Source organism: Silurus meridionalis, chromosome 28 (assembly GCF_014805685.1).
Source record: "Silurus meridionalis isolate SWU-2019-XX chromosome 28, ASM1480568v1, whole genome shotgun sequence".
In the NCBI taxonomy this organism is placed as follows: Eukaryota; Metazoa; Chordata; class Actinopteri; order Siluriformes; family Siluridae; genus Silurus; species Silurus meridionalis.
Window position 1 is genome coordinate 12,531,212 of NC_060911.1, and position 19,539 is coordinate 12,550,750.

A 19,539-nucleotide genomic window follows, 5' to 3' on the forward strand; every position below is an offset into this window, starting at 1 on the left:
TTCTTAATATAATGTAATATAATATAATACAGTAATCCACCATTTATCGCTGTAATTATGTGCCAAAACCCGACCGCGAAAAAACAAAAAAGGGGCAGATTTAAAGATACACATCACTGCATTCTTTATTTTCATTGGCTAAATCTAGTGATGTATGTTTTTAACCTACAGATTCTTGTAATGCTACTCGTTTCTTATGATGAACTGAAATCGGGACTATTTGCAAAACAAAATATTTATGTGCCAAATTGAAAATCGAGATAAAGTGGGACCGCAAGATTCGAAACCGCAATAAATCGAGGGATGACTGTATAATGTAATATATTATAATGGTGAGGTGGGCTGGTAGCTTAGTGGATAAAAGCATTAAAGTTTGAATATGAAGGTCATGATTTCAAAATACCAGCCACACGCCGCTGTCGGGCCCTTGAACAAGGCCCTTGACATTCAGTTGCTCAGCCATAAAACTGTGATAACTGTAAGTCATTTTGGATAAGAGCATCTGCCAAATGGTATAAATATAAATCATTGCAAAATGAAGGTTAATTTTATTTATTTGAATTTGTAATAATTTATGCATTTTATTTTAATATTGCATCTAATTAATATATTCATATTAATTAATAATATCAATGTTCAGTGTTCTTTTTCGTTTGAAATTATTTGTAGCGTTTAAAAAAAAAAAGCGCTATTAAGTCTAGCTTGTGCAGTTTGCTACAGAAGCGGTTTGCGAGCTCTGACTGGTGCACTCTCTGACAATCCAATCAAAAGACAAAAAACACTGTAGATTAAGAAAGTCGGAATCGGAAACATATAAATGAAGCTGCCAAGAAGCTGTGCTGTTCACTTAACCCCTGCCCCCCCCTGGCAACTGGTGAGTCGATGTCTGAAATCTGATTGGATAGAAACTCTGATGTGAAATTACACATGATTTGTTTTTAGCTCATGTGACTAGTCAAGGACCAATAAAATGGAAAAATCAGCTCATGAGAATTTTACTTTATTATTTTCAGAGGATCAGTTACCTATATAGAGTAGGAATGCATTGCCAGTATTAATTATGGATCTGAAATTTATTCAGAGTAGGTGTGCTTATAAATGACTTAAATAGAAACGTAATTATGGCATATTTCACTTCGGTGCTTTTATGCTAATTATATTCTATGCTGATTGGAACAGTCTGCCTTAGTAACTGTTGACATGACCTTATTGTAGTATGCTTATATTTGTGTATCCAGTTTTCCAATACAAAATGATCAGTCATTTAAAATATCTCAAACAAAGTCAAATTTATTTAGTATCGCTAACAAAACGATAAATACAATAAACCATTAAATATAATAACCCATTAAACCAATGTCTAGATGGACATATGACAAATGTAGACACCTACCATAAGATTTAATTTTCAAACATTTCAATTCATTTCAATACATTAAAATTCAAATTCAGATTTTGTCGCATACAATTCATACTAAGTTCATGCAGGGAAATTTTGTATGAACGTAAATTATATATAGTATTAGTATAACTCTAAAGTATGAAAACATAGATTTTTTATATTTTTATAAATTAATTAGATCTTCTTCAGTTATATTAACCTCCACACTTCTGGAAAGACTTTGAAGTGTGCTTATGAAGACCATCTCATTCAACCTCAAGCAAATTTAGTACTGATGCATGTGAGGTGAGGAGGCCATCGGGAGAAGGCCTCCGTTCCACCAGTCAGCATTCCAATTCATCCCAAATGTGTTCAGTGGGGTTAAAGGTCAGCGCTTTACATCAAGCCAATCAAGATTTTCCACTCCAACCCCAGTAAACCATATCTTCATGGAGCTGGTTTTGTAGGTTTGGGTGGAAATACCTTTGGAACAGGATTGGTTCTACTTCTTCAACCAAAGGAATAAATGTAATGCTACCATTTCAAAGACATACAGATGTGTGTGTGTGTGTGTGTGTGTGTGTGTTGAACTTTGTGGCAACAGTTATGAACAGATCTAAATCAGTCAGGTGTCCAGGTTTTTTTTTTTGTCTATATAGATATAATTTGATATAAGATATATTTTGAATTTATAAGATCGGTAATATATGATAAGATATGATTACATGTTGTTGCTTTTTGCAGTATTTTGATTGAGCACAAAGACACAAACTTTATCTTTTTTGAATGATATTTTATCTTTTACAATAACAAACCCACAATTTTATTTTTCAATAATTAGTTGCACTCAAGACTGTAGTCCATCAGCTAGCGAATATAACAATGTTAAAACGAGTTTTTTCATACACCAATATAACGTTTAAGCATTGCTGTATAAATTAGATATAAAACAGTATACACTGAACCTGCGTATTCTTTAACCTACTTTAATTGAAATTAAAAATAGAATGGTGTTATTATAATGCGTTTACTTTTGATAATTGGTCAGATATTGAGGCAACAATACTCTTGCCCTTTTACTGTAACTAAACTCAAATGAAATGAGTTGCTTTGTGCCAAGCATTACTCATGAGATAATCTGTACAGCATGAGAATATTTTAAAGTGTTTGTGCACCAAATGAGAGGCCCAAAAATTGTAAAGAATTTTTTTTTTTTTATATATATATTTTTTTTATTTTATAAATAGAAAATAAATTAAAAACAGGCAAAAAATACCTGAGCTTGTAAACTGCCATGTGTTTAACACTTAAACCAATTAAACATTATAAGTTTTAACGAATAGAAAATACATTAGAAACAAAAATAATTCGAAATATTACTCAAATGAAAGTGTGTTACATGAGTTTAATGTTCAGTTTATTTTATGATTCATTTCAAATGCCTATTTAAGTCTTGGATAATCTCTATCTATCTATCTATCTATCCATCCATCCATCCATCCAGACACGCAAACATCCATCCATCCATCCATCCATCCAGGAACACATCCATCCAGACACACATCTATCCATCCCATCTATCCATCCAGACACACATCTATCCATCCATCCATCCATCCATCCAGACACACATCCATCCATCCAGACACACATCCATCCATCTATCCATCCAGACACACATCCATCCATCAAGACACACATCCATCCAGACACACATCCATCCATCCATCCATCCAGACACACATCTATCCATCCCATCCATCCATCCAGACACACATCCATCCAGACGCACATCCATCCATCCATCAAGATACACATCCATCCATCCATCCATACACACATCCATCCATCCATCCATCCAGACAGACAAACATCCATCCATCCATCCATCCAGACACACATCATGGTCAAATGTGCGAGTTCTGGTCAGTTTATTAACCATTCTTTATTAATTTGCTGCCTTATAAAGACATATTGTTTTTTTTTTTTTCCAAAATATATTATTAAGGTGGGATTTTAATAAATGGATTAAAACACACAATGGCAAAAATTAAAATTAAAATGGGAAATGAGGAAAAACTGCAAAATATATTATCACCAACATCTTTATTATTCGTAAACACGCAGAACAGATGCATGTAATTCACACCCACATTCACACAAACGCACACGAGCCAAACGCTCTCGTTCTCATTCTACATCTAAGTATATACTAATACATCGAATGTTTTCTGAAATGTCAGGTGCTTTCTCTCAGGTGCTTATGCCCTCGTGGGTGGACTGGTCCGGATTGTATAGAGGCTGTATGGGGTTGTGTCTCCTCTCCTTGCTTTAATGGGGCCCTGTGTGTGGAATCGGACGACCCCATCGAGTTCTTCTGCACCTGCCCACCCTTCTTTACCGGCTCCCTCTGTGCGGTGCCCTACGACCCGTGTGACGTGAAGAACAACCCCTGCCTGAACAACTCCACCTGCCGATCCACACCAGATGGCTCAGCCGAGTGCCTCTGCCCTTCAGGTTAGATCCAGCAGTTTTGCAGGAATTTCTCTCAGTATGCTCATCTAAAGTGGTGAAGACAGTGTGCAGTGTGGGTTTTCATGGAGAAATGGTTCATGTCATTTCTTCCCAGGTGTTTTGTTTATTGTATAGATGCTTGGTTTCTACAGCCAAAAAGAAGTACTTTTATAGTACTGTTTTTACAGTATATGAGGTGGTATCATTTTTTCAACGTTTCAAGACTAGCTCTGTTTAGTACTTTATTTATCTACGTTTACACACTATCACCTTAAAAAAAAAACGTTCCAAATCATGTCAAGCACCTTCTTTGATTTGCACTGGATCTCTCTAACGGTGACAACATGGCGAGCTTTGAGCTAGATCTTCATCTTCGAGAAGAGGGCGCAGGAACCAAATCTGGCCAGTAGGGTGGGTGCGGAAGTGAGATCATGTTGTTTCACGTGTGAGGAGAGCTCGTTGTCAGGGTGCGCATGTAGTCCAAATAGCAGACGTGGTAATGCACATAGTCAGAACAGAACAGTCTTTTGGCACACTTACTTATGAAGGTCGGTGCTCCTTGTGACTGTGCGTGCAGCCTTGTGCTGCCATCTGTTGGCGTATTACAAAACTAGTCTAACTTTTTGATATATCCTCATATAGATTCTGTATGTTACCCTTTAGGTTTTGGAAAGTTTTGCTCTTCATGACATCATGAAGGGCGGAATTGCAGGCGCAAGGGCACACCCATCGCCGTGCTTCATTCTGTTACAGAAGTCGGCAGAGATGCTGTAAAGGACTCCAAAGAAGTGTGTTTTAGATGTTAGGAAAGGAGAACCCTCTTGTTCAGGACTAACCCTAACCCAGGACTGTATGTAGTCGTCTTGCTGCTGCTGTTCTTGGATCTGATTGTTAGCCAGAGTTTATTTACACATTTTTGTTACTCTTTTATTTAACGCAGATGGACTCTACACAAAAGCTGCACATGTTTGCGACTCTTTAGCTCCGCCCACACAACACCTCCAGGAGTTTGGAGAAAATCTTAAAGCTGTATCTTTATTTTGTAAATCTAATAAAAGACTCTTCCGCGATATGAAGGATGCAACACTACTCTATAGGTCCTCAAGATTAGCAAGAGATGGGCTGAAACTGGGTTTCTTACAGTATATCCCCTATAAGCTTTTAATGGTTGCTTTAGTGGGAGCCTAGATGAAGCTTTTTTTTCTGAATGAAACTCGGACCCGGGAAAACTTTGTATTGCAAAATAAGATAAAATAATGCAAAACGTTCGTGTTTTCACAGTCCCTAGCCATTGCTTGTAGATGCGCTGTGTAATTCCTTGCATAATTGTTTTGTTTAGCTTGTAGAAGTCCTCAGTTTTTTATTGTGGTTTCTTGCTTTTTCATCATAAGCAGTATATAGTGAGTGAGCGCAGGCCTAGGAGGCCATGTCCACACTAATACATTTTAGTTTAAAAATGCCTAATTTTTCCTTTTGGCTTTCCATCCACACCGAAACGACGCTCTCCAAAGTGGATTCTTCTGAAAACGCTGTTGCCATGCCTGTGAAATGGAGGCTTTTGAAACTGCATTTGTAGTCATTGACGCAACATTGTCCCTGTACTGTGCATGGACAAAATCCAGCGCATCGAACTGCGGCATTTCTGCGCGGCTGATTTTTTTAAATCCTGCGTTTTAAAACGCCGTTTTAAAATTCATCCGCTTAAGAGAGCGTTTTAAAAAAACTCCAGTACGTTTTCGTTTGACTGAAAGTGGCGTCTTGGTGTGGACGGAAGGCCAGACAAAAACATGCGTGAAAAAAATAAAAAAAATAATGATTTTTTTACATTTTTGTAGTCATTTAAATGGAAAGATTATTCCGGATAATAGACCAGGATTTGACCTACATTAAAATTGATAATCTTGCTGCTTGGTGTATATTTCTGTCCGCGGCTTTGCATTTATTGCTCTTGCAGTTCAGACAAACAATAAATCCTGCCACTTGTGTCATGAAACTAGTCCCAGCTCTGCGATTAAATTATGGCTACAGGTGGGCACTGGCGCAGCACACGCTATTTTTGATGAATAGGGAGAACGTGGGGCGGCCGAGTTTACCCACTCTGCCGCCTGTGGCTTTTTTTTGCTCTTCTTCGTGTACCATGAAGATACACAGATTGCTTGGGTCGTTTCTTCTTCGTTGTATCCCCTATGAAGAGATTGAATCATGTGCAAGATAAATCTCTTGTCAGTGCTATTTCCAGTTGGAAGTGAGCCCCTGTGTCCTATAATAATGCATGGCTGCTGCGTTTTTGAGCTGCATCGCCTCGTGCGAAACAGGAAAACCTTTTTTAACTGACAAACTGCACGTGTGTGGGTGCAATGCATCTCTATTTGCGAGCATTTTTAATTTTGGTTGTTTGTCTTCTAGCGTATTGAGTAAATGCATTATTTAATACATCCATTATGCCAAATTATACGTCCATGTTGTTACGGCTTAGAATCGGTCCTACAAAGACAAGGGTCTGCAACCCTTACAATCCTGGAACCTGGGAAGCACACAGGAAACAAAATGAGCTAGTAGAATCGAAATGGAGCTTTCTGGAAAGCCATGGAATCCAGGAGAGGATTTATCTTCTACTACGACCGAATATACAGTGTCCTCTGGAAGTACTGGAATGGCAATTGCAAGGACAATTTTTTGGTATCGAGTTCGGAAGATGATTAGATTCTAGATTGGAATGTCTGCTGTCAATTTCTGCCTCCAAGATTTATTTGCATATTATTAATTATATATGTTTTTTATTATTATTAATAATTAAATATTAATTATTTATCCAAATTTTTATACTTATACATTTTTTTTTCCTTTTTAATTTTTATATACCTTTTATACTTAATTTTTCTATGTATTTTTTTATATTCTATTTCTATTTAAATGTGTATGTGACTAATCAAATATGATTGATTTAATTCATTGATTACAATGCATTTGCAAGTTCTATTCTGTCAATGGAGTAGAAAGCGCATTATATGAAAATGAAAAAAAAAAACAATATCGTAAAGGCACGGCTGTTAGACTGCAGGGCTAAAAACCTCATGAGTGTTAAATATTTATAACAATATAATATTAATAAAAGCACTTTGTTGTTTTAATTTAGTGTTCCATTGCACAGGCCTTATACATCTTCCCATGTGTGCAGTAATTATCATACAGTAATCTGTATTAATTTTCAGTTTGATCTCCACCACTGTAAAAGCCTGGACTTGTTTTCCGTGCAGAAACCCTGTGCACGATGGCCACACTTGATCAGGTCAGGATTAGTCAACCTTTTTTTTTCTTTTTTCTAAATGGAGACGTAGATGGAGATGAACAGCCTCGCCGCTGGAGCAAAGCCGAGAGCTTCGCTTCGAGAAATAGAAGTTGACATAATGCAGCGAGCCTGCTTCCATGTAAACGGGGTATTCATGCAATATTTATTGAAACCTAGCAGCTCGGATACAAGACTGCCTGTGCGCCGCCGTCTCATTTTGAAAGCAAGACCTGGGCAACAATAACAGCACTCACCTGAGGGGAGCCAGGAGTGAATAGTAAGGTCATGTTAAATTGTCCTGAATAGATGCTGAGAGAGTGCGAGTGTGTGTGTTGGGGTGATGAGGGAGGGGAGGGTGGGGAATAATCAGAGTAGCTATGCTGTGGCAGGTGAAGAAAGACAGCTGACACACACACACACACACACACACACACACGCACGCACACACAGCGCTCTCCTGGAGCTCTGCTTAATGCCACTCATCTTTTTCCCCCAACGATGACTTAATGATTATTGACGCAGCTTGACATGCTGTAAGTTACGGTGAAGCATATGTAGTGTCAGTGCTAATCGACTGTGTTTGGCTATGACTTCATTCTAAGGCCTACATTTGACATCAAAAGGAACAAAATTTGCTGCTTTGAGACAGTGTTCATTGTAAAAAAAAATCCTCTTCAGACTCTTTAAAGGGGATTGTGCTATTAATTATCAGAACGCCAATGTGCTCTCACGTACCAGAACGTACCAGAACTTTCACAAGCTAGTGTAACGTGAGAGTATGCTAGTGTAACCGAGCGTTCGTGTAGGGTTCGCCTAAACACTTTATATTGAGTAAAAACAATAAACGAGATTATCCAAACTCTTCCACACTTTATTAACACAGCATCACCTTCAGCCCGAGGTCAGCACCGACCCTTTAGCACCCCCAAGTGCGCATGTCCCTTACCTATCTATGGCAAGCCCCGAGGGGAAAAATGGATTACACACACAATGAGCACCAGTCGATCCAGAATTAGTACAGCATAACAAAATTCAATAAAGTCTGTTACATACGTCCCCCCCTCACAAAATAAACGTCCCCATATGCAAAAAAAAAACATCAGGGAGAATACGTAAAAAAAAAACAAAACAAAAAAAATCACAGACCATAAACAGCACTGTATGATGAACATAAAACAAAGCACAGAACCATATGACAACATCCCACTCAAACTGAGGAAAACAGTCATATTAATACAGAGCAAAATCCTGCAAATGGCCAGGAGGTCTACAAACTCTCCCAGTCCTACTAAAGCTAGGCTCTAACCTCCCAACCGAACACTGTGAGTCCGCCAAAGCACCCAGATCTCTTTGGGAAGGAACACAGTCCCCCCTACCGGAGACATCAGATTCCATGGGAAATTGTCCAGGCTGTGACAAGGGGGAAATGGGCAATGTGTACGGCCGTACCCTGTCATAATGCACTACTTGAGCCCTCTCAGCATTGTCAAAGGGGTTAACAATCCGGTAAGTCAGTCCAGGTTCACCACCTGGATCCATGACCTGCACCACTTTATAAGGTCCCTTCCAATGGGGTGCCAGCTTCATGCGACTCTCCACCGGGTTGTGAAGCCACACCATAGCACCTACACCATAAGGTTGGTGATGCAAGGAAACATCATGGTACAATTTCTGACGGTCATGAGCTGCCTCACTATGCATCCACTCACTGCTAAAGGCAGAGTCCAGTTTCATCAGTAGTGAAAGAACAAACTCGCCATGTGTCACTGCTGTCTGTGAGTCAAGAGTACGGGTGGGTAACAGTACATTGACGGGAACTCGTGCTTCCCGACCTTGGGTCAAGAAGAAAGGAGTGAAACGAGTGCTGGAGTGAGCCGTGGTATTGTAAGCAAAAGCTACATGTTTCACATAATCGTCCCACTCCCCTCCATAGATCAAAAGTGTCTTAGCCAGTTGATCAATCAGAGTCCGATTAAAGCGCTCAACCATGCCGTCTGATTTCGGGTGGTAAGGTGTGGTGCGAGTCTTTTTAATGTTCAAAAGACGGCAGAGTGTCTGAACCACTTCCGCCTCAAACTGATGACCTTGATCTGAGTGCAAAGTCTCTGGTACGCCATGAAGCAGAACATAGTCCTCAAACAGACATTGTGCCACCGTCTGTGCAGACAGGCAGCTCCAAGATGTCCATAGCCACTCTTTCAAATGGTCGCACTGACTGAGAACCACCCATCGGCGCACGGTGGGCTGGAACAGGACTATGCCGCGTCTGACACGCCTTGCACTGCTCACACCATGCTTTGATATCCTTGTACATGGAAGGCCAGTAACAAAATTGTTTTGCCCGTTCCCACACCCGTTCAGAAGAGAAATGGGCAGAAGCTGGTGCACCATGCAGCTGTAAAAGAATGTCAGATACCAGAGCAGAGGGAACAACCATTTGAACCACTGGTTTACCCGTGTGTGGGCAGAAAACTGAACGGCATAACAGTCCATCAATAATAGAAAGATGATTAAATTCAGTCCAGAACTTACGTAAGCGCCAAGAAGCTCCCTGTAACCTCCGCCTGGGCAGTCTTATGGATTGAGCCACCCAGCCTAACACAGTCAAAATATCAGGGTCAGCATGCTGCATAGCCCTAATGTCCGATACAGAGTATGACAAAGTATTAATATGAGAACCCCTGTCCGAATTGCTTAGTGAGCCCATGGCAGCCCATGGCAGCCCATGGCAGCCCCGGCACCAGTAGAATCAGAGACATCAGAGGAACATGGAATGTCAGTGTCCATTCGAGCAGAACTCACCACGTTCACATCCAGTACTCCCTTTCCACACGGCTCCGCCTCACTCAGGCTGGACGACTCAGGGCGGCGAGAAAGCGCATCCGCGTTCCCATGACAATGTCCATCCTTGTGTACAATGACCCAATTCAAAGGATCAAGCTCCAGGATCCATCTACCCCGTCTGCCTGTTGGATCGTTATCAATCGACATACACCGAAGCGCTAATAGCGGACGGTGGTCTGTGATAATGGTAAATGCAGTAAGTCCGATGTAATGCTTAAACTCCCGTACTGCCCACACCACAGCCCACAACTCACGATCAAAGGTGGACCAACGCCTCTGCGTGGAAGTCAGTGTCTGGCTGGCATATGCGACCACACGTTCCAGTCCATCTCTGTCCTGTGCAAGAACTGCACCGACTGCTACCAATGTAACCGAGCGTTCGTGTAGGGTTCGCCTAAACACTTTATATTGAGTAAAAACAATAAACGAGATTATCCAAACTTCCAATCTTCCACACTTTATTAACACAGCATCGCCTTCAGCCCGAGGTCACCGACCCTTTAGCACCCCCAAGTGCGCATGTCCCTTACCTATCTATGGCAAGCCCCGAGGGGAAAAATGGATTACACACACAATGAGCACCAGTCGATCCAGAATTAGTACAGCATAACAAAATTCAATAAAGTCTGTTACACTAGTGTATTAGCATGCTACTATGCTAGGGTTTAGCTTTTTTTTTTTTTTTTTTGTCGTACACGATTTTAGTGCTCGACATAGAGGAGGATAACCATCAGATATGAAGCGGAGGGCATTAATATTGTGGTAACACACAAAGATTTTCTGTTTGGTTGCAAACTTTTGATACAAAATGTGGACTATAAATATGCTAATCAATGCTATTGCTTTTAAAGAGCAAAGGCAATGTAAATAGAGAGCAGGATAAACAGAATAAAATATCATGCAGGTTGATGTTGGTCATTTATATATATATATATATATATATATATATATATATATATATATATATATATATATATATATATATAAATAAAAAGGGGCTGCTCCGGCCCGCTAACACATAATACATTACCGCTAAATTCAAACCCCCAAGTGAGCAAAATGAACAAAAAACACAGTGGATTCACGTTTATTATTATATTTAGAAAATACCAGTTTTTATGGTCGTATCATTTTATTTTGTTGTATTTATGCACCGCAACTTAAAAGCTGGTCCGTGAAAATATTGTCCGACATTAAACCGGTCCGTGGCGCAAAAAAGTTTGGGGACCACTGTTATAAGCAACAAATGTAAAAAAAATTCATCTTATGTTTTAATTTTGGTAACTGTGGAAGCTTTTATCTTTTATATAGAAGGTCTTTGTTGTTGGTCCAATTTAGCTCCAGAATGGTCACAAAGATTAAAACATGACCCAGACCAAACAGGATATTTTCAATGGAAAAGCACAAGAATTGGAGTTTTAGCTTCTGAGAACATTATGTAAGAAGTTACGCTACAATATGTAGCACTACGGTCTAGTGAGCATGCTCTTTTACACAGCTGGAGGATCCCTTGTCGCCGTCATCTCATTCATGTCCGAGGTCAGGGAGGCTTCGATGTCCATCCTCTCACGATTGCGCTTTGCTTCAAGGCTGTTTTTTGGGAGATGAATTTGCCGAATTTGCTCCTGTTGTTCTCATTCTTTTCTGTGCTCGTATCTGGGCTCCATGTTGCCATGACACAACGTCCTCCACACGGTGCACCGAACAAAGCTATTTATTTTAAGCGACAGGAAATCCGTCTTTTAAAATGCTTCACCTGGGACCAGTGAATGGAATGGGATTTTTTTTTTTTAAGTCGCTGACATTTTTATTTAATACCTTTTTAAATTCTCTTTGCGTAGAAGATTCGCCAATAACCTTGCATGCAGTCAGAAATTCTGATTGTAAATGTCACATTCTGGTGGATCAGTGTAGATTAATATAATTTCTTTGTCTAACGATCATTGCACCAAATGCAAAAAATAAAATGCCAGGTTGAAAAGGTTGAAAAAAATGAAACATTTTCAGAAGTATATATTTGTTCTTTTATTTTTTTATTGTTTGTAAAAAAAATAAAAAATAAAATAAAAATTCTAATTTCAACAATTCTAATGTTCAAATCCTGAGAGTCTTTGCCATGAGGTGCCGTGTTGAACAGCCAGTGGTCAGTATGAGAGAATTTTACTCAAAGCACCAAATTTTAACTGACAGTAATAGTTGTATGTTCAGTTATTTTTTGAAGAAAATAAATCCATACTGCTATACAAGCTGAATATTGACTAGTCTAAAATATATATAATTATTATACATAATAGTAAGGGTATAAAGTAGGGAGTTATTTCTTTCTTGGCCGGGGAGATAACCTTTCCTAGAACTGATAAAAGATTATACTGTCTGCTCGGTGGACAAACAGATTACATAATTCTAACATTGATTCTATTACCGTAAATTCAAAGACTTAATTGAATAATATTAATAGTTAATTACTCAAAAAATTACTGTTTTGCATACATATATATATATATATATATATATATATATATATATATATATATATATATATATATATATATAATGCAATAAAAAAATACAAAATATTATGCACCAAATTAATGCAATTATTTTGATTACATTGGCACAAATTAAATAAATAGATTTTTTTTTTTGTTAGACCCATTTTTTTAATACAAATGTGTGTGTTTTACATTTCTTTTTCTAAAGATGATCAACGTAATTGTTCTACTCATTTCCGCATAGTATTACAAATGTCTTTATTCCTTCCATCCTTCGTTCATGATATGTGGAATTGTCAGGATTTTCTCCTTTCAAGAGAAATTCTTGAAGCGGGACATACAACTAAAGAATCCATAGCGCTAGCGTTAGCCGCTAAAATAAACTCCGGTCCTGAGCGAGTAGCCACAGTGATGCTGCACGAACTCTAAAATGCACTCCGAATGCGAGGTGTAGACTAAACAAACGTGTGGTCCGCCACTTAATACGTTCCTCAGATTTTAACTCAAAAGTTCCACATGTGTGTACCGAAGCGAAAGCCCTGTACCGAAGATATTCAGTACGAATACGTGTATCGTTACACCGCTATTATATATACATGTGTGTAAGTATGGCATTTAAATAGATTTGGCTGGAGACACTTTAATTAAAATACCATTGCTGATACAGGTTGATGGCCGTATAAAAAAAATACAAAAAAAAAAGAAATCGGTGAACGAAATTCTTAGAATTCATATTAAAAGTTTTTTCCCAAGACTGAAAACTACAAGTTTATGTCAGGAATTCCTGCTACGTGTGTTGGATGTGTGTTCTGTGGAGAAGTTCAGTCAGGGTTCACACGGGGAGAGTCTTACTCTTTCATTTATTCGCAGAAATGCGAACGATTTTATACCCGACAAAATGCAGTTTGGGTGGTATGAGCTTTATAGTGTTAAGTGCATGAGCGATTTATAAGGAAACAGAAAGTTCATGTGTTAGCAATTTGTTAAGAGTTTTATTGAAAAAAATTGTAAGTTTGGGATCAAGAGGCTGTTGGTTGCCAGAACAGATCGCAGAGATTGTAATTTAACATCCGTAGAGAACTCCAGCAAATTTACAGTGAATACAGTGTGTTCTGTGTATAGTTTAATATTCAGTTTGTGTGTTAGGGCTAATTAACAAAATGAACATGATCTCAACCTTCTTTTTGTCTTCCTGCCCCAATATTCTCACTGGCTTCTAAAACACATTGTTGATTTGTGTTTAGGAAGTCGAAGCTCAGTGGTCTGATCTGAAGGGTGAGGAATCAAATACTAGCACCACCAAGCTGCCACTCTCGGGCCTTAACCCTCCTTCGATGTACAGTACATGTCCCTCTGGGTACCAGCGACTGCCGAATGCCATGAATGTAACGATTTAATTGAACAATGAAACAGCAAAGGGAAAGCATGTGAGATTCCCTGAGCAGAATCTAAACAGAAGACTAGAATATCCCTTATTTTCCATGTATAAAAAATTTACCTAATAGATTTCAGCTTGTAACTCAGCTTGTAATTGACAACTTTTCTTTCCTTTTTTTTTATGGATAATGCGGGAAAAATTCCCCCCTGTCAAGCTACAACAGTTTGTTTTCAGTGTACATACAAGGACCTTACGAACCAGACCAACTTTTTTTTTCCCCCTCAATCATATCCAGCCATGATTTATTCCACATCCTGCGATATATCATTTTTATATGCTTTTTGTCAGTATAAATTTGCCTTCTTTTCTGTTGTCAGTCAGATTAATGATTACAGGCCAAGGATAATGACCAGCATGGTTTCTTAAGGGCTGCATGCATAAATCTTGGTTATTTTTAAAGATTGTTAATAATAGGAATGACTGAAGTTCACCTTGATAAATTTATCAGCCAAGGTAATGACCCTTTCAGAATAAGTTATAAAGAATATGGCTTTATGCATGATCAAGCTCGCTCTGAGCTCATGCCATTATAGCGTGGTGCGGCGATTTAAACAAAAAATCGATTCCGGCACTGATTGGGGGTTGAAAAGGTTCAGAATGTAGGAAAAGCATTTTGTCATTTAGCATTTCTTTGAGAAATAAATGAATTCTATAGCGCGCAGTACTCTCAAGTCTTATGATAAGTGAAACCAGTTTAGCAGGTGAACCGAAAGGGTTTATTCCTAATTGTTTTCTTATTAAAAAATAATCCGTTCTATATTTCCCCCTTTTTTTTTTCTCAAAATCTGGCAACTGGTCCAGAAACTCCGCATTCTCTCTGGGTCAAAGCACATGCAAAATGCACTGAGGCAAAGTGGGAAAACTTTTATTATTTATTTTTTTTCCTCAATGTCTGGCAACCTTTTTACACGACTTAACTTCACATATGTAGCCTCCTCAAAGCAAACGTGGGATGTAACACATGCATAAGCATAGGTATGTTTTTTTTTTTTTTTTTTTTTGGGGGGGGGGGGTTGTATTAGAGAATAAATTACCGTATTTTTCGGACTATAAGCTGCTACTTTTTTCCCACATTTTGAACCCCACGGCTCAAACAACGAAGTGGCTAATTAATGGATTTTTCCTGTATTTTTCCTCGTTTCACAAACTTCAAGCCAAAAAACTGAGCGACATAAAATTAGACCAATTAAATTTCCGAAATGGAAACAAAAAAACGCACTTCAGCTGTGTTCTGAGCTGAATTGAGCATCAGAAAATATTAAGGACATATTCCTCGGTCTTGCACACATGCAGTAATACCGGAAAAAAAGCAGCAGCAGGCTATTCCCAAAATGCCGCTCTGCTCTTAAAGGAGCCACAACATATTTCACCTGTTACACCGTCTAACAGACACTGTCTTTCGTTAAAGCCTGTGTAAAGTTCATTAGTTTTAATGTAGACACCCGAGGCTTATAGACAGGTGCGGCTTATTTATGTTCAAAATAAAAATATTTGTCAAATTCAGTGGGTGCGGCTTTTATATGGGTGAGCTTAATAGTCCGGAAATTACGCTAATGGCGTAATATTAAAGTACACTGTACAGTAGGCCTTTTGTGGTGTCCTGCCTGAATAAATCCACCTCTTAATACCATAATTATGACACCAGGACAATAGAAAACATCTATACTGTATTACAGAGAAACGCAGTTTAGAGCGTAGAGACTAATAAACGTCATTAATAAACCAAGAACCCAGTGAAGTCTCCTTTCACTGTAGCCACAGCTGCACCACCAGCATACATCATCTCTAGCAGAAGCAAAGATATTTACCTCATAAAATTAACCTGTGCGTTTTTTCTGTGAATTCCATTTTTTTTTTAATGGCAAATAGTGTGTTTTTGTGCAAATTGTACAGAAAAGAAAATGCAAAACTATATACAGTTAATTAAAAATCTTGGCCGACCTTCCTCACAATGTCCAGCTTTTATCGAAAAGTCCATATTTTAAACGTCCCTGTAAGTGTATGCAACCAAATCATCATCATCTGCCGATGTGGAATGAAAAAACAGCCTACACGAATAGATTTGAGCTTGTGTTTGCTACAGATTTGCTACAGCGGGGTTGCGAGCTCTGATTAGACCGCTCTTTGACCATCTGATAAAAATACATGAAAAGAAAAGTCGCAATTTGATTGGTTAAAGCAATGGCTTTAAGCAGATTTGGAGCTTCACTGTCAAGGCTAAAGGTCGATAGATACCTGGCAACAGACCCTGGCAGCACGTGATGTGACAGCTGAAATCCGACCTACAATTACACTCGAGAAAAACGCTATTAAATGATGAGAATAGACTTTTGGGAATCATTTAATACATATTCATAAAAAAAATAGACTTAAACATAAGTCTGACAAAGGGGTTACTGACGTTGTTTGTAGTGGACAGTGTGTAGAAAACACTGCTGGACTCAAATCCATCCAAAAAAAAATGGGACAAAACAATTTGAGGCCAAACGAGAAAATGATTTATTACCACAAGTGAGCCTTCAGCTGGAAATTTCAGTTCAGCTTTCAGTTTTTCTAGAGCTGTTTCAGGGTTATGACATATGCAGTACAGCAGGAATGTGTCTCTCCACACAAGTTTTGGGGTTTGGAGCTTGTTTTCTGTATCTTCAGCAGAGCGAGAGCCTGGTATTTCGATGCACTTTGAGTGAGGCCCAAGAGCAAGTTCTTGCATTTTTAATATTGTGGCTCTGAAAGAAGCTGTAAACAGAGTAAAGGGTCAGCCGTTCCACAGAAACCCTGGAGCAGTGTCGAGTTTAAAGTATTGCTCGAGATTTCAGCAATGGCTGGCTGTCCGTTATAAGATTTGAACCCGCAACCTTCCAGTTTGCCACCACCGAAACGTTGGGTTTCTGCTTTCCTGGCACGATGCATCATCGGAAATAGATCCAGGCCCGGAACGCTGATTGACGCAGCACCATAGGCTTGTTGTTCAGGCTTTAGGTTTTAATCAGAGATTTCTGGTCTGTTCCTATGGTAACACATTTGGACCTAGTTTCTGCAGAAAGTTCAGGCCGCGATCAGGGGATCACACCAGCGGTGAATTTTATTCAAATTAATTGAAGTGGGTTCTATTCATTACTTGGGGGGGGGGGTTCCTTAATTATAATATAGACGTCTAGATTTCAATCAAGTTTGAAATTGGATTAATTGAAAAGGGATGACTGCTGAGTATCCAAGGATTAACCTCGTATAAGATGAAGCGATGACTCTGGTTTGAAAGAGGACCACACCTCTATATTAGATTTAGTAATTCAGTGAAGTATTCATGATGCGGAACGATAATAATCGTGAATAATATCGTTAATAAATATTTCATTATTGCCAGTGGTGTGTGAACAATGTACAGTAGTTTTATTTATTTTTTCAATCAGCCTTCGAGTCTCCTTGTAGCACAAGATCAAGCCCTCGCTCAGTAAAGCAAGGAATCAAAATTGATTGGGGCTGCTGGGGAAACACAACAGAACAACTTGTAAAGAAATAAAAAAAAAGCTAAAAATAAATAAAATAAATAGACAGACACTTTAAAAAAATAAGCCTACAAAGCCTACAAGCTTGTTTGGAGAAAAGACTGATGAAAAACTTTTGGGATGCTGGGAAAATCTTTGTGTTACAATATGTGTACTAACAACTGCAGTTATTTCTTTTTATAATGAAATTTGAAGTTATTTATTTGAGAGACATTTGAATTACAAGCCCAGTTCCAAAAAAAAAGATGGAACACTGTGCAGAATGCAAATAAAAGCAGAACACAATGATTTGCAAATCTCATAAATGAATTTTATTCTATTCACAATGAAAAACATAAATGTTAAAATAGTATATATTCTCAGTTTAAATAAAAAAAAATAGGGTCTTTTTGAATGTAATTCTGCAACAGGTCTCCAAACATTTGCAACAGGACCATGTTTGCTACTGCGTAGCATCGTGTCTTCTGTTTGTATTCATCTGGGAACTAAGGAGACCAGTTGCTGAAATTTTGGGAGAGGAATGTTTTTCCGTATCTGTCTGATACAGGATTTTAGCTGCTCAACAGTTCTGGGTTTCCTTTGTTGTGTTTTTTATTTCATAATGTGCCAAATGTTTTTAAATAGTGAAAGGTCTTGCAAAAGATGAAGTATGTAACATATTCTTGCTCAATTATGAGATACTCTGCCTCTCTAAAATACACTATCTTACTGACCTGTTCTCAATGAACCCTATTAGTTGCAAAGTGTTTCTCTAATTGTTTCATTTTAATAACTTTTTTGAGACGTGTTACAGCCACGAAATTCCATCAAATTCAAAAAGACTTTTTCTTTTTTAAACATTTGATATTTTTTTAATGTTCTATTCTAAATTAAATATCCATTTGTTAATTTGCATTATGTTTTTATTTACATTTATACAGTGTCCCATTTTATTTTTGGAATTGGGTTGTACATTTCATAATCCTGTGAGACAGTCATTGAATCCAGATTAGACTTTTTTTTTCCTTAATGGAAGAATATACAAAATAGATGGCTTAAAATTTTAAAAATGTTTTTTTTTTTTTTTTTTTTGTTGGTTTTTTGGTTTGTTATTATTTTTTGTTTTCTAACTTCCAAGAGAGAAATAAAAGGAAGCTGGTAAAGGAATGACTGTTAATAGACAGTATGGAAAAGGATTGGGACACTTGACTTTTCCATTAGCATGTAGATCTTCCCCAGACTGTTACCATATACATATAGGATGTATTTGGATGCTTAGGAGACTTAAACCAGAACTTCAGAATGACAGTTCCACTGTGCTCAATGCCAATTCCATTAAGAAGTTGAATTGGAACGTGGGCTGCACCTCGGGCTTCCTCACTCTACATCAGTGCCTGAATTTACTGGCTGAATGAATCTCCACAAATCTCCAGCACCACACTCTCAAGTTTAGTGGAACATCTGCCCAGAAAAATTGAGGTTATTCTAACAGCAATTGTGGAGTAAATTTGATGTTCAAACATAAAACATGAGCATCTTTTGGTTGGGTGTCCACAAACGTTTGTCCATTTATTGTAGTTTCTTTACTTTCGGTGATAAGCTGAACTCTTGCTTCACTTACTGCATTAAATGTCGACTAGAAACTGTAAAAAGCGTTATGGGTTTTTCTTATAAATATGAAAATTAATGTGCTTCTTATTTTCCTTAGAACATAATCATTAAGCATTTCATTCCTTATGCAATGAGTGGTTTATTTATAACACTATGCTTTCACACAAAACCACACATAAAACGAATAAATGAACTCTACGGGAAACAACACAGCAGTCGGGAATTTTACGCTTTTCCGAGAGCTCACAGTGCTCACATTCATCACTGAAGCTTCACTAAAAATGGCACACCTTTTTTTTTTTTTCCTTTTTTGGTATCTCATTATCCGTGCCCATATAGGATAATGTTAACAGTATAACTCGGTCAGATTTATCACACTCCTCTGGTTTATCGTCATACCCTTTATTAAATGTGTGCTGTTCCTTAATGGAGTAAATTCTCTCTGCTGTTATAGTTATATTTTTTCGTCTGTCTTTTCATACATT

The 19,539-nt window shown here is 38.1% G+C and overlaps 1 protein-coding gene across 9 annotated transcripts in view; it reads left to right on the plus strand.

Moving 5' to 3' along the window:
- Nucleotides 1-19,539, plus strand: part of eys (eyes shut homolog) — a 400,588-nt gene that overhangs the window by 188,278 nt on the left and 192,771 nt on the right. For 8 of the 9 annotated variants that reach the window (XR_006924828.1, XM_046842744.1, XM_046842742.1 and 5 more), the window contains one exon: nucleotides 3,639-3,898. The exons of the other annotated variant lie outside the window; for it this stretch is intronic. Coding sequence is in view for 7 of the 8 variants with exons in the window: in XM_046842744.1 (XP_046698700.1) it covers nucleotides 3,639-3,898 (260 nt within the window). In the remaining variant the exon portion in view is untranslated. The remainder of the gene's footprint in view (nucleotides 1-3,638; nucleotides 3,899-19,539) is intronic. 9 annotated transcript variants of the gene reach the window in all.